This window comes from Ornithodoros turicata, chromosome 4 (genome assembly GCF_037126465.1).
Source record: "Ornithodoros turicata isolate Travis chromosome 4, ASM3712646v1, whole genome shotgun sequence".
Classification (NCBI taxonomy): Eukaryota; Metazoa; Arthropoda; class Arachnida; order Ixodida; family Argasidae; genus Ornithodoros; species Ornithodoros turicata.
In genome coordinates, this window is record NC_088204.1 from 50,654,483 (window position 1) to 50,676,763 (window position 22,281).

Sequence of the window (22,281 nt, forward strand, 5' to 3'; positions counted from 1 at the left end):
GCCCAATAAACTGTGGCTTCCTACTTTGCTGCCTGCCTTTCTTCACCACACGCCCACAACTTCAACTTCAAAATCCATTGCTAACCTCAGAACCCATCATCGGAATTCAACTTCAAAATCCATCACTGGCCTGAGACCCGTCTTTAGGAATGCAACTTCAAAAATGTGACAGGAGTCGGTGTGATGGGTTCTGAAGTTGAAGTTTAATGAGGTGCTGTGATGTGATGGGCTCTGAAGTTGAAGTTGAATGATGGGTTACGATGTGATGATGTGATGTGATGGGCTGCGTTGCACAGAAATCTGTTCATGGTGCGATGTTGAATGAATTTTTAGGAAAATGCCGACCGATGGTACCACTTTGGGGTGGAGGTTGATGCATTTAAGGGGAGATGCGGCAATTAAAATGTCGAATTTTGTCCAAAAAGTCGGTTTTTCAAAGTGTGCATTTTTGAGCTCCTCGCGCCTTCACTTATCATGTCACGAAGTACTTCAGTCAAATTCAGACTAGAAATTGATTAAATACTTATTTTTGTAACCCGCACTCGCAAAAAAGTGAGTAGAAATTACGCTCGGAAGGCTCTTTCTGTTTTGCCAATTGCGCGATAACTTTCCCACCGATCGGCGCCATCTTGATATCATTTGAAAGAGGAGAAATCCAGCTCCCCGATGGCCATAGTTTCGCACTTCTCCGACAGCAAATAAGGGAGCAGGGCGCGATCGATGAAAGCAAAACTCTGAAAGTGATTGGCTCCCGAGAGTCACGTGGCCAGCGCGCGGCCCTCCTATTGGCGGAGGCGGCGCGCCACGTTCAAAATACGCGCTTTCTTCGATGTTCCGTGCCGCGTCGGCTGTTCTGGGGAGTTTGTAAAGCACGATGACATTGAGTTTACATAATATTAGGCTCTGAAAAAGCTGCGTGACTAGAAAGGCTACTGTCCTGGTGGGTTTTGAAGAGCTGCTGTAGCGATTTGTGACAAATAGAGCAAAAGAAACTTCGGAGCTGTTTTTCCCAGCTTTTCATTTGCATCTGATTGTCATCACGGCGAGCTTCACCATATCTGTGCGATTGAAGATAGAGGCTTCCTGTCTGTTGCATGGAGTTCCAGACACATTAAGGAGTGCAATAAAGCTATCAGTTATTATTTATCTCATACAGAAAATTTTGTAAAGCCCTTTTTGTCAAGCAGCATATCTGTAGAAAAACAGGACAAGGGGAATTTAAACTTTGGCTAGCAATAAATGAGATGGGGGGAAAAACTAACAGCTTTATTGTACAGGGCAGGCCCTTAGTAATGTTTTGACATAAAAATATCACGAAATTTCAACACAATTAATCAATCAATCAAGAGACTCGTTAGACAGTATGCTTATGCCTATAACTCAATAAGTAAAAGAGATATTCAGAAACCGATCGTTGCATTGAGATGTTGGTGCTGAAATACATAAGCACACCAAATTTGGTTTGAACCAAGTTTGAACTATAAATAAGGAAGTTAGCTTTAATTGCCACATCCGTCCTTAAGGGGGGACGTGGGGAACAACACAAACTTTTTTGTTTCTCAATAGATTATGATGAAAATTTGCACCATCTTTGATAATGCCCTCAAAATGAATTTACCAGAAAAAATATTATGATATCTCTAAAACTTTTTTTTTACCAATTTTTTAACAAATTACAAAATCTTTGCATTTTGTGAAAGGCCTGCAGAGTCTGAAAAATCTGATAGAAGACAGCTTGAACTTGGAGTGTATTCCCAAATGTATGGTTGAGGTCGTGACATTCTTAGTTTTTTCAATTTCCACGATGACAATTTTTGGTTTTCATTTTTCTGCATGCGGTCACAACTGGCGCATCTAGCATAGAAACTAGAGGTGTGCGAATCCGAATATTTCAAGTCGAATCGAATATCGAATCGAATGGGGGAAAAAATTCCGAATACGGAATCGAATATCGAATATTTGCGCAAAATTTACAATATGTGACTTTAGCACTAAAAGTTTCCAATTTGTAGTCCATGGCTTTAGTGTAATTTTTCTGGCATTAACTGTCACAAGAGAGACATGCAATTCTTCTGTTTAAAGCCCCTAATCTTTAATTTTACATGGGAGTGCTTCCTGCTTTTCAGGTGAGCCTACACTTACTGGAGTGGTTACCTTCATTTCAAAATTTGATGTCAGGCAGTAGCATGTTATACGGATGAGGCGATAATTGTTTCAGACAACCACAGGCCATTTGTGAAACAAACGAATTGGCATCCTGCCTCAGTTTTGCCATGAACACCCTTTAGTTTCTTTGCACTCGTCCTAGGAAGTTGTACTACTGAAATTTTAGATGTAAAGGACATCTTTAAGACACCCTTCTTGTTCATGGGCTGTAGTCATTATTCAAGAGTCCTAACTTTTTAAAGGCAACCTCACAGACATCAAGTCAAAGTCCCTCGTCGGCACCGCTAAACTGCATGTGGGAGGGGCGCCGCCCCTTCCACATAAAATGTCTACAAAACTAACTTTGGATAACGTTATCTTAAACTAAACACCGTCCAGCCTGTGTTGGTCCTGCAGCAAGGGCAATTTCGTAAAGGAGGCTTCACCTCATACACGGAAGCATCAGGTGAAGCCCACTTTCGGGTTGTGTCGTTCATATTCGTGGAATAGTCGAATATTCGAAAAATCGAATATTGAATATTCGATTCACGAATCGAATAGTTCGAGCATTTGATATTCGATTCGATTCGAGAATTCGAATATTCGCACACCCCTAATAGAAACGTATGACGATAGCATAAATTATAAATTGATTTACCTGAAAAAATAAGAATGTCACGACCTCTAGGAATGTTCAGTGATTGTAAGAAAACAGACCGCACCAATATAGACCGAGTTGTTATGGAGATACAGTCAAAGTCCTTTACAATGAATGCCTTTTTAACGAAAAGACCGTTTTAACTAACGTTTTTTATGGTCCAGTCAGCACCCCATAGAGCGCAATGTATAATTGGAACCTTTATAACGAAATCCTTTACAACGAAACTACCGAAATAGCGAAGTAATTCTGCAGTCTGATTGCCGAAGCGCACGACCCATACAACGAAGTTTCAAAAGAAAATGCTCCTGACGCGTTGCAATGGGCCGCGCAGCATGCCGCACAGCGTCGTTTCCCTCCTCTCCACCTGAGTCACGCGCCCGTAGTTTCCAGTTTCCGCGGGTTTTGTGATCGCATTATCGGAGAACACGGAGGTCATGTCCCCCGCGAGACCCCATGGCCACTGACTCACGACTCACTAGGGGCCGGACGCACAAAAGAGAGAGACTGCTGTCTTTTTTTGGTATTGTGACTGACAGTGTACTGACCGAAAGTGTGGTGCTTTGAACACACTTGTTCAAAAAAAGGTAACAGAGTTTTTTTTAGTCTGAATAAATAAATGAGTAAATAAGCTTGCATATGTCATGAGCCGTCCGAGTTCATAACCGGGCTCTACGGGGCTGTGCATTCAGAAACATGAACTACATTGCCCGTGACAGTGGCAACACCGGTCGGCTCCACGAAGCGTAACCTCCGCGCGGTTCGTATTCAAACTCATTCCCAGAAATTTGTTGTCAGAAAGGAAACTGATGCCAAAATAGGGCCTACAACTCTGCGTTCGGACTTTGGTCGCCGCTGGAGTGGCTGACGTTTCCACACGTGCGTGATAGGTTTCTCCCTGAGCCTACCCTCGTACTATTGCATCGCGACTATTATGTTCAGTTTGAACTGCAATATCGCTCTATGGTCTTTACAAGTCAGCTTTACAGCGAATATTTTCCACGGCCCCTGGGACTTCGTTGTAGAGGACTTTGACTATATCAGTTTCACAAGCGGAGCAGGTAGAGCGAAAAGTTGTTTTGAGAAAATTCAGCGCAAAGTTTCACGCTCTTTTTACTGCAAATTAGAAGACTCCTGCAGTGTATTCTTTTGTGTCCTTTTGTGCACAGGTTCTCTTGCCATCCTGGCACTTTGTTTGATGCACTTTGACTGCTTTTGCCTTTGATCAAAAGTCTGACAAGGCAGTAAACTCGTATCCAATGCTTTTGTTAGCTCGTTAGCTCTTGTTAGCTTCGCATAAGAGATGCTCGTAGGGGTTCTGCAGTTCCTCAGGGTTGGGATCATAGGAGTACCAAGTGCGGGAGTGGGGGGGCTGATAAGGTGATAAATAGTGTTGACGTCATAATGTTCAGACAAATAGATTTTTAATTACTTTTTTTTTTTCATGTTAGGTGAAACACCCTGTATGTGACACTTTTCTACCATACTTTGACGGAAAAAATTAAATGCCAGTGAAAAAGAAAGGAAAAATAGATACGTTACTTTGGCAGGCTAATGATATCGTCAAACAGGTTTGTTTTAGCATGCAGGAGCATGTAGCATAATTTTGTTCAACTGTTTCGTTTGTTTAATTTTTATGTGCCCTTGTAAAAGAGAACCGAACACATGCCCAGCACGATGACATTGCAGCTTTCTCTTCCACAGTCCCTGTTAGTATGTGCCAGGATGCCCCATACAGTGAACCCTCCTTAACTCTAAGTCGTAAAAAACAGGGAAAAATTCGAAATAAGCGGGGTTTTTGAGATATGCGAAATTCCAAAATTTTCAATGTAACAATCATAAATTGTAAAAGTTATATATTTCAGCAAACTTACTTTCACAGCGGAACCTCAATTGCACAAAATTAGGGGTGTGCGAATATTCGAGTTTTCGAATTCGAATCGAATATCAAACACTCGAACTATTCGATTCGCGAATCGAATATCCAATATTCGATTTTTCGAATATTCGACTATTCTACGAATATGAACGACACAACCTGAAAGTGGGCTTCACCTGATGCTTCCGTGCATGAGGTGAAGCCTGCTTTACGAAATTGCCCTTGCTGCAGGACCAACACAGGCCAGATGGTGTTTAGTTTAAGATAACGTTATCCAAAGTTAGGTTTGTAGACATTTTATGTGGAAGGGGCGGCGCCCCTCCCACATGCAGTTTAGCGGTGCCGACGGGGGACTTTAATTTGATGTTTGTGAGGTTGCCTTTAAAAAGTTAGGACTCTTGAGTAATGACTACAGCCCACAAACAAGAAGGGTGTTTTAAAGATGTCCTTTATGTCTAAAATTTCAGCAGTGCAACTTCCTCGGGTGAGAGCACAGAAACTAAAGGGTGTTCATGGCAAAGCTGAGGCAGAATTCCAATTTGTTTGTTTCACAAATGGCCTGTGTTGTATGAAACAATTACAGCCTCATCCGTATAACATGCTACTGCCTGACATAAAATTTTGAAATGAAGGTAACCACTCCAGTACTCCAGTAAGTGTAGGCTCACCTGAAAAGCAGTAAGCACTCTGATGTAAAATTAAAGAGTAGGGGCTTTAAACAGAAGAATTACATGTCTCTCTTGTGACAGTTAATGCCAGAAAAGTTACACTAAAGCCATGGGCCACAAAATGGAAACTTTTAGTGTGAAAGTCACATATTGTAAATTTTGCACGCATATTCGATATTCGATTCAGTATTCGGACTTTTTCCCCCCCCATTCGATTCAATATTCGATTCGACTTAAAATATTCGGATTTGCACACCCCTACACAAAATGACTGCTTAAACATGAGAAAAAAAGTCACAAAAAGTCGAAATCACTTGGCGCCGAAAAACATCATGATGGATGCTTGGTGTTGAAAATTTTCATTCCAGTGTCCCTACTTTGGCTGTGCTATCTTTGTAATGATTCCAGCACTCACGCTGTTGGGAGGTGCCTAAAGACAGATTGCAAAACGCCAACTGCTGCTTGCTTACATGGCACTGTGAGGGAAAACGAAACAACCAAAGGAAATGACGAACACGTGACACCCGCGAGAAAACTGCCTTCCCCGTCATCGTTGCCACCGCTCCGTGCAACAACACAGGAATACCCTTTACTCTGAGAATGAGAAGGTGGGGCAACCAAACTCCGCTCCGCTGAAAACCTAATAGAACGGTAGAAAATAACTTTGGTGAACGCCGACACGGGGCTGCCGTGCGATGATTACTCACATTTTCGAAATTTTCGCTGATAAGATCTCGAGATATCCAAACTTCATCTTGAAAACCTTTCGCGATAAGCGGTTATAAATGCATGACAAGTACAGGAGATAATTCCGCGACTCAAGAAACCTTCAACTTAACCAATTTTTCAAGGTACTATCAGAGTTTGAGTTAACCAGATTCTACTGCAGTCCATTGTCGAACAGAAGAGATGCCCGTTTCCCACACCAGTATTTGTGATTGATTAATACCCTCTGTCCCATCAAGTGGCGTGCGCAATAATGCTAGTAGCTGCAACGAAAGCGCATATGATATTGACAGTTTTATTGGAAAAACACCCAATGATAGCGTCATTATGGGATTGTTGGAGCACCATTGGGTACCACCTGAGAACTACATTTTTTCATTTTCTGAACATAATGAAGTAAATAAAAAACGAATGACGGTACGTCCGGAGAGAACACTTGGGTCAGTATTCATGGCTAGCATTTTCAGATTTTGCAGTGCATTTCAGTTGCATTTTCAGTGCAAATTTTGTCCTCTTTTTGCTACAGGCGACAAGGGGGGCATCAACAAAGCCACTTCTATGCAGGTGCTTGTTACAGTGTCATTGAAAAAGTTAGGGAAACTCCTCAGTAAAGATAGTGCTCTAGAACCGCATAGAGGAGCGCACTACCACAATGAAGCAGTGGAAGGAGCATATGCCTTCATGAAGGCGTGCAGAAACCCATCGAATTTGGTAATCAACCAGGTTGACTCTCAACGTATGAGGCATGTACAAGTGAATAGGGAGGGACGGGGGACAGTAATTGACGACGTAGTATTCCTTGGATGGCAGAACATCTCGTTTCGATGGCATAGGGATGACGGTGCAATGCTTATTTTGAATTCTTTTGAATGATGAGAAAGAACTCAGAAATGAAAGGAATATCAGGGAGCTGTTATGCTTCAGAGCGCATTGTGGAGACAGCGTACTCAAAAAACATTTTTCAACGCCAAGCGAGAGAAAGCTTTTCACTAGTGAACCAATTGAAAATGAAATTATTCAATGGTTGTAGAGACGAAATTGCAGATACAGTAAACCCTCATTAACTCTAACTCACTTATCTCGAAATATCGGTGATCTCGATTTTTTATTTTTTTTATTTTTTTGTCCTGATCCTTGTCCCATTGCCTCCTATGTATTTTGGCCCTTTTAAGTTGAAGTTTTTTTTTTTTGCCCGAGTACGGATATCTCGAAATTCTATCACCGTTAGGTCACTGTACCTACGGCTGATAACGTGCATTCTTCGGTCCCCCCCCAGCTAGGTCAAGATCAAAGCCTTTCAGTCCTAGTTACTCACTCGCCACTAGCTGTGGCAGGCAGACCACGCTCCCCCTTTCACCCAACGTCACTCCTCCTCCTCTGTGTTCGCCCGAGCGTCTCAGTTTCGTTTCGTTCTTCACGGCGTGATGGCTGAACTGAACAACACACATGCAAGTCTCTGACTTTGGAGTGGAAGGTGGCACTTATCAAAGGCCTGGCAGCAAGTTCATCAAGCCATTATTGTGAACTGTTTCGTTAATGCGGGTTTCTCGTCTTCCACTGCCATACCGGAGCCAGCAGACGAGTTCAGTGGCTGTGATGAATTGTGCAACGACGTGATGCGTCTCGCATGTTGTGTGGAGAGTGACTTAGAGGACTTGAACATCGAGGACTATGCACTTTACAAAGGCGATTGTTATAAATGCAACAGATTTGCCATGAAGGACTGAAGAAGACTGCGCGTAGACGCATCCTCATGCATATCATCATCTCGCATCACGAGCAATTTCATTCTGCAATTAAACATCATCTTGAGCGGTTGTCCTGTAGTCTAATGGTTTCTACAGCGATGTTCCAGTAAGCGGTGAACTCAGTGACACTGAAATCGTCACGAGTGCCCTCGGTAGTGACGTGCCGGGAGGAGCGTCTCATGCGTTGTATTGAAGCACTTGAAGATGCTTTCTTGCTCCCAGACGCGAATGCCAAGCAGATAGCTATTACGGAGTTATTCCCTCTCAGATTATGTTAAAAAATGAATTGTTTACGAGTCCTATCAGTGTAGGAACGCTTTTTTTTACCTTTCATAACATAGTGCATTGTGGTAACATCGTAGCAATGCAATTTTCGCTGTTCTCTTACCTTGAAACCCCGCTTATCTAGAAAGTTTTTCAGTTTTTTACGACTTCGAGTTATCGGGGGTTTACTGTATCATTGTCGGCTGTATTCGACATAGTGGGTACTACATGTGTGATGTTGGATGAAACAACAGACGTTGCACACATGACCCAAATGGCCTTGGTTTTCAGATATATGCACGACAATAAAGTGCGAGAGGATTTTCTTTGCTTTATCGACCCCCGAGAGCAAGCTGAACAAGTCACGGGCCATACAGGGGTTTCTGAGGGTGACTCTGATGTCGAAGAAGAATGCACTGAACCTGCACTGACAGAGCAAATGCTAGGATTGACCGTCCCATCATATGTCATGTGCCAAAGCGCCTTATGTGTAGGGCCTGACTTTTTCGGGTTTTATTTTTGGCCAAATTCGGGGGGTAAATATCGGGTGATATTTTTCATTTGAAAATTCGGGTGTATTCGGGTTAAATCCCGTTACGGCATATTCTGTCGTCAGGAATTCGGGTGTATTCGGGTGATTTTTTTTTGTTTAATAAAAATTTGTCTTAACATGGAACTAATGTTTAGCAATGTTATCAAACTTTATTTTAATGCACGCTTATGAGTGTGCCACGCGACCCGGATGTTTTCGGGTAGATTCGGGTTAAACCCAAATTTTACAGATTACGTTCGGGGGGTAAATATCGGGCGGATACGGGTTTAACCCTAAAAAGTCAGGCCCTACTTATGTGTTGATGTCTTGTGATAGTATCGTAGAACAAGAAATCTATGTGGTGAACATAATAATAGAAGCTTCTTGACCATCATCTCCGGAGGCATGCTGGTTCGATTAAACCTGAATTGTTTGAATTTCATACATGCACCTTGAGACACGTCTTTATAGCAAAATCTTTTCTTTATAGACCTACTACATGTTTGTGGTGAGCGCCAAAACACACGAAGGCTGGGGTCTTGAGGCAAGAGCGCTGGTACTGACCACGGCTCATCGTGAGAAACCTTCTCCACCATCCAAACCCCTTGTGAGCCCATCACAAGTACAGGCACGCCAGATGACCTTTAGTTGGACTCCTGGTCGTGATGGTTTTGCTCCCTTGCGTTACTACGTCTTGCAACTGGTAAGTGTCATCTCAAAAGAAAATGCATAATTTGTTGGCAGTCTACTCTGTAAGGTGCCATTATCACTTTCAAATCAATCAGGGATGTCACTATGATTGAGCCGTGGCATTTTTGAGCATGTTTATTATAAGTGGAGCATACTGCCCTTCCTTCTTGTTGCTGTTGTGTTACTGGTCAAATGACACCCTACTATGAGCTCTTTGCTTTAGGAGAAATGTAGGACGTAGATCATTTGATGGCTTTCTTTTGTCTTTTTTTTAAACGGAAGATTCACGTCATTCTGATCATTTCCGTGCCTGACACTTAAAAAATTTCATGTAACACTGTACGGTTTGGTGCAGGGTTAAATTAATGTAATTAATTAATTTTAATTATTGATTAGGTATTGAGCAAAAATTAATTCAGTTTAATTAAAAAATCAAAAATTAAAAAGTCAAAAAAGTAAATTTTACACCCGAAACCTGGTGGACCTCTCCAACAGACAGAGCTCCCCTAAATTTCTTTTGGCATGACTGACAGCCAATCTTCCATCCAATTGAGTTTTTTTGTGTGTGTGTATCAGTTACAAGTGGCATCCACATAGAGTGCATTGCCCTAGGGAGGAACAAATGTACTTTTTGATTATAATCACTCCTTTGTGTAAGAATTAGGACTTGTTTTTTAATGGTTGATCCCAGTTAGCTGAGCAGAGTTGAGCCCAGATAGGCAGTTACCATCTGTCTTCGTCATACTTTGGCTTCCAGAGAGCTTAAAGAACTTGCATATTGCATTGTACAGTATTCTGAATACTCTGAGTATTCTGCATTTCCACATGCAGAATTATTTTCACAATTATTTTGATGGATAGCTAATGCTCTGTTACATGTGATGATACTGATGGAGTTCCTCTCCGATACTCTGAAATACTAATAAGGGAAGCAGCAGAAGCACAGTCACAAGAACAACACACATGCACACAGGGCTACTACTCACAACTGACAGAATGTTTAATACATATTCAACAAGCAGGGGTGGTAAACATAACAGTTTACTGGTTTTGGTATGTGGCACGTGATAGTGCCCATGGCAGGATACCCTAGTCCGGCAGGAACCAGATCACTTGAGGTAGTGCTAATACACGTGTCTGGCCCAGCTTCATTAATCAGGTAGGCCTCAACGAACCCCCTCACTGTTTGGTCTTTTTTGTGCGCTTTTACTTCAGTATTCTCAAGGATAGCAGCACACCCGCAGTTTCTTGCAAGTATGGCTATAGGTAGAGCCTGAAGTTTTAGGGTTTAACCTGTCTCTTCCCCTAATTTGCACCCCGAATTGAAGGTTGCCCCTTTAGGGTGAAACCCAATTTTTACCCGGCAAATTGCCCTCACTGAAACGTCAGTAGGAATGCACACTAGCTTGCACTAGCTGCACACTAGGCAGCAAACACAATTACATCACCATCTGTACCAAACCAGCACAGTTTGTTTGAGTAATAGAGCCCGATTTCTCCCCGAATTTAGCATACTGGAAGTTTTTCCACTCAAATTCGCATGAATTTAGAGCACATGTTGATTTGCTCAATTTTTACTCCCCAAATTGGGAAAATAGTTTCCCAAAAACTTCAGGCTCTAGCCATAGGTTGCCGGACAGGGTGGTGGCCTTGAGGGCGAGAGCATGTTCTCATAAGTGTACGAAGTTGGGGTAGTTGGCATCTTGACATAAATAAAATGTAATATGTAAAAAAAAATGAAATCTTCTATCAGTTGGGAGTAAGCAGCCATGGCATCAACTTCGTTCTTCCTGTGTCGTTTCTTGCTGCATTCAACAACATGTTCTCATAGCCTGACGTTTAGGCATCTCCCCGTCTGCCCAATATATCGCTGGCCACATGTGAGGGGAATGGAATACACAACTCCCATTCTGCATCCTACATATTTGTTCCTATGCTTTATACGCAAGGGGTCTTTTGGGTTGAGAGGTTATTGACTTTACTGCACAAGGATATCAACTTGCAAGAAGCTGCGATGACCACTGATATGTATTCCAAATCTTTGAGCCACATTTTTGAGGTTGTGGGTTATTTGGTGGGCACAGGGTAAGGTCACAGGTCTCTCCTGTGATCAGGTTCTGTCTTCTTTACAGCGACCGTATATCCTAGCACATATTTCTTCTGCCACATTTTTTAACAGGCACTCCGGGTAACCCCTTCTCTCAGCCTTGTAACTTGGGCTTCGAAACTAGTTCCTACTTGATTCTTGCATGATTTCTCCATGGCTTCCACCATTAGTCTATGAGTGATCCCTCTTTTTACTACTTCGGAGTTGGCCGATTTGTAGGGCAGGATGGGTTTTGTCGTCCTCAGGCCAATGACCAATGTTCATTAGTGCTGATCCTCACATCCGAAAATTGCAATGATCCATGATCCAGTAGTTCCTGCGTGAACCTAAGGCCCTTTGCATTCTGCTTGAAAATTTCCACACTCTCACCTTCGTTGGTTGTGTCCTTGCTGTCTAACTTCGACCGAAAAAAGATAAAATAATCACCCACATATCGGAACACTCGTGCAGTGCAGACTCTGTCTAGGACTGTTTCAATATCGCTGTCGCACGCTCACTTACAAAAATATCACACAAGATTGGGGACACACACGACCCGATTGGCATGCCACCCCTTTGGATAAACAGCTGCTTTTCCTCCTCCTCTATGATCGTTGATGCCAAGTATGCCCTCAAGAGTTTCAGGAAGGTGGCCAGAAGGAGGCCTCTGCTGTTTTGAAATCGTATAGTTCCTTCGTCCTCAATGCAGTTCTGTGCCGCTTTAACATGGCCACTTGGGGGATCGCAGCCCTGTGTGTGTCTGTGTTGTTCTTGTGTCTCTGTGCTACTGCTGCTTCCCGTATTAGAATGTCAGGATACCAACTCCCCAACTTAGGACTCTGAAACTCTGCTTCACATTCACCCAAGGATTGGCTTCCTGTTCGTGATGTTATTGATAATTACAGTCGACCTGCGTTTATCCGGACAACTCCGTTTCCTGTGAAAATGTCCGAATAGAGGGGGAACCACGAAAATCCAGAGTGATCCTAAAAGGACATCTTTATTGACCATTACACAGAAAACTATTCAGTATCATCTGTTTCATTGTAATACACACATCCAGTTCTTGCAAACCTTTGCTGTGGCATTAACTTGCAAAATATTGTTCTGTTACTCGAAAAATACTAGCACTGTTCTCAGTGCCGCCCGCGCATTGTCTGCCATCACAGCTGGTGCATCCCCGCTTTCATCATCAGATTCTTGTTGAACACTACCGGAAGCAACGACACTGACGATGTCGTCATCTGTGATTGCAGCGCAGGGGTCCTCGTTGCAGACCTTCTCAGCCTGAAATGACCAGACTGCTCTGTGGCTTACTTTTGTGTAACATGCAAAGTGGGAAAGGGAGAAAATTCTTTCTAGCAACACCCTCTTCGTGTCAGTAAAAAGGAAGCCATGATCAGGGTTCGCAACCTCGCTTGACTAGGTGTGGGCCAGGTGTCCTTCCTGGACAATGACCGGATAACTGAAGCTGATTGTTGGGTAATGTAGTCACTTCTGTTCCCTGGAATTCTCGTCAGCGTCCAGAAGCTGAAGTCTGGATAAACGAGGGCGAAACACATGTGGAGAATTCCGTACCCATGCTTTTTTGTCCGGATAGCGCAGGATCCTGATAAATGAAGTCCGGATAAACGCGGGTCAACTGTATAAGTTGTGGCTTTCCATCGCAAAATAACTATGATCGTGGGTGTCGCCATAGTGGTCGGTCCGTGGAATAATTTTTCCCACCTGGGGGTTCTTTAACGTGTGCTGAAATCTCAACACACGGCACATCGTATTTAGTCCCTCGCGAAAGACGGTGTATCAAAACAACCTGTACCCTGCCACCAAGTTGCTGACGTCCTCGGCCAGGTTTGAACCCACAACCTTGGGGTCAGTATGTGATGATATTGAGTAGGATGGTTGGTTGGTCAAAGCGATCATCACTGAAGGTCAGTACGAGATACTAGCGTGACAAGCTCAGGAACTATTATAAATCAGTTTAATTCCAGTGAGTGGTGAATGGGGTGGTGAAGGTAGACGAACTTTGATTCGCAAACGTTGCAGCCAGAAGGAATGCGGGCATTGTGAAGGTTGTGCATGACTGGATACTGTAGTGGTCCACAGTAGCAAGGCTGTCATTTCTCTTGCTGTAGTTTATATGCGTATCGCTTTCCTGTGTGCTCGTGTTTTAACGATCCCAAACAGAAACTACCCCATGTGGCACTTGCATCACCGGTCATCGAATCCGCAGAGCACTGTCGTAAACAACAGCTTTTGAATGAGGTCTGTTTGCACTCGCTAGTGTCTGCTATACAGGGTGGTCCACCAACCATGATAGAAATTCATAGTAAAAAACGTAGGCCCCGGACAGATATACCTTCCACTGATGCTGTCGAGGAGAGTCAGGAACCAATTACGATCTTGCACTAAATGCAAACGACCTGATTGCTTCATGAAGTTTAGTTTTGGGGCTTCCTGTGTTTACTGCCTCTGATGTGCTACAGCTTGTTCACAAATACGTTGATGTTACTGTTAATATTCCTAACTAATATAATCTAGTATGATCATATGTGTTTGTGAGAAGGTAATAGAATGCTGGCCAGCCCTTCTCTCAGGCCATATAACCACAGTAAGCGGAGAAAAATTCCCTTCTTAACGAGAAACCCCCAACCATGCAGATTGAGGGTGATGGTCCATGGCGGGATGTTGGTAAAGTGGAACCTGGTGCAACAACGCACACTGCTGTAGGACTGAGGCCAGCTACACGCTACCAGTTTAGGCTTAGGGCGCTCAATGACCTTGGAGCAAGCCCTTGGAGTGAGCCCTCGCAAGAAATGTCCACACATCCTGCAGGTAAAGAACATATTTTATTTAGTGTGGGGAGTTATTATACAGTGAAACCTGCGTATAACGATATGGACGGTAATAGCAAATTCCATCGTTATACGGGGTACATCGTTAAACGAGGGCTGACCTAAATAGCGCGTCCCCGAAAAGTCGCGCGCCACCCCGCGTGTAGCAAAAGAAAAAGAAGCAGATGCTAAAAAAACTCAAAGCTGTGTGACGTCGCACTGGCTTGGGAAAACAGTGACCAGAACTCGTGGAGGCAACCAGGGAGCATATCAGGACAACTTCTGGCACCACTACACATCACCATTCCGCAAGTCGGCTTCATCTAACGCCTGCGTGCTTTAGGAGAAGCTCGCTTTAGAACACTGTCGCGCGACTCGCGGGTGGAAAGCACGTGCTAGGCCTCTTGAATCATCTCGCGAATTTGAGCAGCATTAGCCAAATACGGAGACACAAAAGCGTTACCATCTAGCTCATTCACTGACAGTATTGGAAAATGAACAGTCGCTGTCTATTTTCTTGCCTCAATTTTTATTTCGGTTTAATTCTTTTGATGTGAATTTCGGATGATACGAATTTTTTTAGATTGATGAGATTTCGAACGTGTGCTGAATGCGCAGGGCTTAGTATACGTCAGTGCCTGTATTGGTGGCTGAATTTGCATTCTGGAAAGTTCGTTGAGAGTGTTTTTCGGGGGTTTACTCTAAGCAAAGGGGGTAGGGGCTCCAGTCGTACTATTGATTTCTGCATACTTCTCCTGTGTTCCCATCAATGACGTTTTAACGAACTTCTAAGATACATTACCAGTTAAGATATCCTTAATTGATCTTTCCGTGTTGTTTGCCAGGGTGAAGTGGCTTTAGTCGATTGTGGTCACTTCCTGCACAAAAGAGTAGGGGTGTGCGAATCCGAATATTTCAAGTCGAATCGAATATTGAATCGAATGGGGGAAAAAATTCGGAATACCGAATCGAATATCGAATATTTGTGCAAAATTTGCAATATGTGACTTTCGCACTAAAAGTTTCCATTTTGTAGCCCATGGCTTTAGTGTAATTTTTCTGGCATTAACTGTCACGAGAGAGACATGCAATTCTTCTATTTAAAGCCCCTACTCTTTAATTTTACATGAGAGTGCTTCCTGCTTTTCAGGTGAGCCTACACTTACTGGAGTGGTTACCTTCATTTCAAAATTTTATGTCAGTCAGTAGCATGTTATACGGATGAGGCTGTAATTGTTTCAGACAACTACAGGCCATTTGTGAAACAAACGAATTGGCAGCCTGCCTCAGTTTTGCCATGAACACCCTTTAGTTTCTTTGCACTCGTCCTAGGAAGTTCCACTACTGAAATTTTAGATGTAAAGGACATCTTTAAGACACCCTTCTTGTTCGTGGGCTGTAGTCATTATTCAAGAGTCCTAACCTTTTAAAGGCAACCTCACAGACAGCAAATCAAAGTCCCTCGTCGGCACTGCTAAACTGCATGTGGGGGGGGCGCCGCCCCTTCCACATAAAATGTCTACAAAACTAACTTTGGATAACGTTATCTTAAACTAAACACCGTCCAGCCTGTGTTGGTTCTGCAGCAAGGGCAATTTCATAAAGGAGGCTTCACCTCATACACGGAAACATCAGGTGAAGCCCACTTTTGGGTTGTGTCGTTCATATTCGTGGAATAGTCGAATATTCGAAAAATCGAATACTGGATATTCAATTCGCGAATCGAATAGTTCGAGCGTTTGATATTCGATTCGATTCGAGAATTCGAATATTCGCACACCCCTTCAAAAGAGTGATAGTTTGAGAGGCACATAAGGTCTTTCTGACAGCCACACATTGTGGAAACTTTGTGTTGGCACACTCCTATAAGGAAGTTTACACCAATGCTTTTGCGCTGCTTTCCAGCTCCAGGGCAGCCACCTTCGAGCATTGTTGTCACTCCTTACACCACTACTTCTATTACTGTTGCCTGGAAGGTGAGTGGATTTCAGTACATTCTCTTTCCTTCAATTATCATATTTGGCCGCATATAGTTAGGGCCTGACTTTTTAGGGTTAAACCCGTATCCGCCCGATATTTACCCCCCGAACGAAATCTGTAAAATTCGGGTTTAACCCGAATCTACCCGAAAACATCAGGGTCGCCTGGCACACTCGTAAGCGTGCATTAAAATAAAGTTTGATAACATTGCTAAACATTAGTTCCATGTTAAGACAAATTTTTATTAAACAAAAAAAAATCACCCGAATTCCTGACGACAGAAAATGCCGTAACGGGATTTAACCCGAATACACCCGAATTTTCAAATGAAAAATATCACCCGATATTTACCCCCCGAATTTGGCCAAAAATAAAACCCGAAAAAGTCAGGCCCTACATATAGTGCGAAGTGACATCTTGATTGTCCCACGGGAACAAAATACAGAAGCCGACACTGAAGATTTTTGTTTAAGTTTAATTTGTACAAGCTTTCGCGTGGAGGTCCACGCTTCCTCAGGTACCTGAGGAAGCGTGGACCTCCACGCGAAAGCTTGTGCAAATTAAACTTAAACAAAAATCTTCAGTGTCGGCTTCTGTATTTTGTTTATGTGATCTACAGGACTTGACTCCCCTCTTCGTATACGCATCTTGTCCCACGGGAGGAAAGCTACCGCAAACCTGTGAATGATGAAGATCCAAAAATGATGAAGATCCTGTGAATGATGTTTTTTAGAATTTTTGCATTGCCCTGCGAGAATACCGTATTTACTCCCATACTGAACGCACCCCAACTTGAGCGCCGAAATGCAGGTACTTCCTTGTTCCTCACACATTAGACACACCTTGACTTCAGTAGCACGGCTGCATTGTCTCGTGCAGCGCCAGCCAGCATATTGCTTGTTATGGCCACTTGTCTCGCACAGTCAATGAGAAGGAGCGCCTGGCGCCAGATTGATGAATGACGAATGCGACGGACATCGAGGGGTATTTCGTCCACGCTTTATAGAGTGGAAGACTATTGAATGTGGGAGAATCAGGACGATGACGTAGAATCGCAACGTTCAATTTTAGGGAGATTGCCGCAGATATCTCGGAATAAATCACTTGCCAGCCGTTAACAAACTAATGATTTCTGCAAACAGTTTTGGTATGACATGCAGTTTCTATATTGCATAAAAGAATGAAACAAATGGGCATGCATTGCTAATAATTGCTACATAGGAAGATTTTCAAAGCCACCTCACTAGTGTTCCGTCAGCCAGGAAGGCCTGGAAGCTTGAAGCAGCAAAGAAACAAAAGATTTGGAGGCTTAAATTTATGAAGCACACTTTAAGAATGGGCAGTTGCATATGGCATATGGTCTTTCATTGTCTTGTCATAGAGGACACTGACACACCATCTGGGAATGCACAAGTTCACAAACACTTATACTTTACACCTTATGTTTGTTCTGACACGATCTAGGGCATGAGGTGTCATAATATGCTGGGTACATATTTACGAGCTTTTTGGCATTTGGACACGCGATACCTTAAACCACACAACATTCCCCTGGCTCCCTCAGTTTATTCCCGCGCGCTCCTCTTCCTTCTCGCCCTCTTCCTCACATGGCCTCTCCCTCAAACTGTTTCCTGCTGCCGCCTTGCGGCCTCTTAGGGCAACAAATTCTCTCCCTGACACGAGAGGCCCATTACAGTTCATCGTGTGTGTTAGTAACAACTGCATTGAGTTTAGCAGAATTGTGTTGACATACCTACACAATAAAACAAATCTGCCTGTGATGTGTCTTATCAGCTGTTCCTGAGCCTCCCATTCTTACTCACGAAATTTGGAGAAAATGAAATCAAATGAAATACGTAATTATATGCCCATATATACATAGGGCCAGAAGTTTTCGGGTTTAACCCTATTTCTCCCCGTTTGTACCCCCCGAATGCAATCCTCAGACTTCAGGTGAAACCCGATACTTGCGCCCTGACGATGTCAGTAAAACCCGAGAAACCGGCCAAACGTAGAACATAGAGGAGGGCGCAAGCTAACCGGCCAGTCTCAATCCGTGTCGAGCCGAGCGACAAGTCAATCCAATCCAACATCTGATTTGCGCATGCGCACCAAGCGGCGGGCTTTCTGCGTTCTCCCTGGTTGTGGATGCGTCATGCGTCACGCTTATCACACAAACTTCATTCAGTTTCGCAACGTGCACCTTTGTGTGACGCCTATTCTTGGGATCAAAGCCTGCTGTCCTGATGGGCAGACCAAAGAAGACAGCCCACGACTGGGCGAGGGAGTACTCAGATCTTGAGGTTAAGAAGAAGGCATGCATGGACGCTTTTCAGGACTCCGGTGAAACACCTGCGGAATTCACGTTGGTCTGCAAGTACTGCTGCCTGGAGATTTCGTCAGATCCAGCAAAAAAGCCTTATGATCGCATCAGAGAGCACGTGGTGTCGGCACAACATGGTAAATTGAAAGCGGACTTGGACAAGGCCGAACAGGCGGAAACGAAACAACAAACCATCTTCGACATTACCGTAAGACAGCGGAGCAAGGAAAAAGAAGCAGAAGGTGCGATACACGATTTTGTGCGCGCTGTCTGTGTGCAAGAAGAATTTTGTCAGTACTTAAAGGAAGACATCCCAACAAATTATGGCCTAGGAATCATGGAATACTGGGTGAAGAACACAAAGTACCCTAATCTGAGGTCAGCAGCTCTGAGCTTGCTGTGTATCCCCAATGCGAGTGACGTTGAGTGCACCTTCAGCAAGCTGCGTTACGTTCAGAGGCCCGACCGTTCGTCAATGGGTGCAGAGACATTGAGGATGGCAATGATGCTGTATTTTAACAAAGGATAGTAACTACAGATGACATCATATTAACAATTGTACCTTCATTCCTTTGAATTTTTAAAACACTTTGAGAGAGTACATGTGTTACCATGTCATAGCTGTGTTATAAGGTTTTGCTGTTGTAATAGAAGCATTGAAGTGATGCATTTAAGAAAGAATTCCTTTTCTGGTTGCGCACTACATATTAATAGTATAGGAATCCTGCCACTGTACCGATATAAACTAAAGCTTTTGGACTGGAAAATGCATCCTGCTGTCAGTCACCTGAATTTGCATGAATTTGGCCATGCAATATATGCACCCGATTTTTACACCCCGAAATGAGAAAAAAGTATTTCTCAAAACCTTTTCGTCCTAATATAAGACCCGATTTCTCCCTGCACAACAATGCACTAGCACAGTGCAAAGAATTTCACCCGATATTTGCAGGAATTTAGGGTATACAGTCAAACTCCTTTATAGCGAACACGTTTTTAACGAAAATACCACTACAGCAAATTTTTTCGCGGCCCCGCTGGAGCCCTATAGGTTCAATAATGGACATCCTTTTTAACGAAAATACCTTTACTGCAAATTTTTCTTGCTGTCCCCTGAGTTTCGTTGTAAAGGAGTTTGACTGTAAACGTATTTCCCCAATTTTTACTCCCCGAATCTGAAAAAGAGTAAAACCCGAAAACTTCTGTCCCTATATATACATTATTATTTCCTTATTAGAACTAATGAGTATATTCGCTGAAAGTAAGCCGTGCACTTCATTACTCATGTGGTACAAGGAATGCCTCGTTGTCCTTGCAGGGCCTGCCCAAAGAGGCTTGGAATGGAGACTCTTTGAATGCTGGTTACAGGGTGGAGTACTGTCCAGCAGGAGAGGCTCGAGATTGTCAGAGCCAACAACTGCTTGGGCACAATTCAGCAACACTCACCATAGATGGACTGGAAAGGGATCGTATTTATGAAGTTAGAGTAAGAGCATTCAATGGTCAAGGAGAGGGTCCCCCTAGTGGCCCTATCACTGTCTACGTGGGTGAAGCAGGTGAGGATAACATTGCAAGTGGTGCCATTAAACCGGGTAGTACAAGATGCTATCCAAAATTTTCCACATTTATTTTATGAAGTATGTTTGCCTTCACTTGTGGTTTGTGATGGGCATACGTCTATAGACCACTTCTATTTGTAAACAAGAGTGCGCAGCTGCACGTGCGCATAGCAGCAGACATCGATGGTGGGCAAAAGGGTGTATAGAAAGCTGCATGGTGTGACAGCATGTTTGGCCTTTCTGTACCTCATAGCACATCCAGTAGCTACTGTATATTGCCGTGTATAAGTCGACTCCACGTATAAGACGACTCGCCAAATTACAACTGCACATGTAGGAAAAAAGCTTTATTCCGAAAGATCGTCGTTCTCCATCCACAACTCGTCATCTTCGGTGCTGTCGAGAGCGTTTGAGATGCCACATTTAAGAAATGCTTTGCGGACCATTTCTTGTGGAAGCTGCTCCCATGCATCTCTGATCCATCATCCATCTCTGGGCAATAGCGCTCAGTGGCGCTCGCCTCACACGGCCGGCCGGCGTCATGGGAAGGTTGTCGCGACTCATCCATTCATTGTACGATTCGGCCACGCGATCCTTGAACGGTTTATTTAGGACAACGTCCATTGGTTGGACGACGGACGTGAGTCCACCTGGGATGATTACCAAGTCGCACCCAGCGTCTGACATCATGCTCTTGACCTTTTCGGTTATATGCCCATGAAAAGAATCCAAAACCAACGTGTTGTTGGGCCGAAACAGCGCACCGGGGCGCCTGCACCACACCATGCGGAACCACTCCAGCACTGTTTCTTCGTTGAAGAAGCCTTTTTCATTTGCCCGCACTATCACATTCCGGGGGAATTTTTCATTTTTCGGGAGAGTCTTCCTCCGAAAAACAATGAACGGCAGCAGCTTGTGGCCGTCGCCAGTGCACGCTAGCATTACCGTCAGACGTGTTTTCTCATTTCCAGTGCTGATAACGCTAACCTGCCGGTCACCCTTCGTCGCTATATGGTTTGTCTGGACGGCATGTCGAACCACACAGGGGTTTGGTCGGCGTTGCCAATTCGCCCCAACAAAAAGTCCTTTCCCTTGCGCAGCTGGATTACATACCGGTGGAAAGCTTGAAGTTTTTTCTCGTATGCCTCGGGCAATTTCTGGCAGATTGTCGTCCTTCGACGTAGGGATAATCCGTTGCGTCTCATAAAGTTCGTCACCCATTTCTTGGACGCCTTGAAGGAGTCGCGTGGAATTCCGAGGCTGCATGCCACAGCTTTGGCTTTTGTGGCAATACAGTTGAACCTCTCAATAGCGAACGTAGATTTAACGAAATCCTCTGTTTAACGAAACCCCATAGACGCCAATGTATTTTTGAGCTCGATTTAACGAAATACGTTAGTTTGGTCACCTCTATTTAACGAAGTCCCTGGGATCTTCTGCGTGTGTCTTTCCCCTTCATCATGAAGAAAAGGAGGAGAAACTTCCCTCTCCGTTGTCCTTACGCGAGTTTTCATTGGTTACTTCGGTTGTCACGTGCTGGAGGCACGAACGTGCCGACATGTGCGTCGCCTTCACCGGTAATCGGTGCACCGGCGCTGTTTCGAAACCGGCGCGAGGGTCTCTTAGCACCCGTTTTCGGACAAGAAAACACGCATTGCTGACATTTTTTGCTGACATCTCGCGAAGTCTAATCTGCTTGTGTTGATGACGACGACAGTATGTTGCGGTTTTGTGCCTTTTCATTACTTGTTTTTGTTCGCGCCGCTAATGCTGACGGTGGTAAAATGGGCATGATGCCGCTGCCGTTCAAGGTGCCATCGGCACAGACGTCTGTGTGACATGTACCCATTTCTCGTTCTTTTTGGCGGTGTACTATTGTTCTTTCCGGACGTCATGAGTGCAAGTGAACCAACCAAGACACTTCGATACGCGAGCGCGTAGGAGAAAGCAGTCGAGGTTCATCCGGAGTTACGAAGGTTATGAACGCTCAGAGCGACATTGTGCACAAGTTACATGTTACCTAGAATTATGTAATGAATAAAGCTTGATATTTTGTGCCCTTCTTACCTTAGTACCTGTTTCATGACAAATGATGTTTTGTGGAACGCGCGGCACTGGTAGTGCAGGGGCCATCTTTGTTTAACTTGGTGTGTTCCATTTAACAAATATCTCGATTTAACTAAACAAAG

At 43.8% G+C, this 22,281-nt stretch overlaps 1 protein-coding gene across 2 annotated transcripts in view; it reads left to right on the forward strand.

Moving 5' to 3' along the window:
• LOC135391523 (protein sidekick-like) overlaps window positions 1–22,281 on the forward strand; it is a 177,372-nt gene that overhangs the window by 96,804 nt on the left and 58,287 nt on the right. For both annotated transcript variants that reach the window (XM_064621796.1, XM_064621795.1), the window contains 4 exons: window positions 9,111–9,323; window positions 14,057–14,231; window positions 16,136–16,206; window positions 19,852–20,089. In XM_064621796.1, coding sequence (XP_064477866.1) covers window positions 9,111–9,323; window positions 14,057–14,231; window positions 16,136–16,206; window positions 19,852–20,089 — 697 coding nt within the window. The remainder of the gene's footprint in view (window positions 1–9,110; window positions 9,324–14,056; window positions 14,232–16,135; window positions 16,207–19,851; window positions 20,090–22,281) is intronic.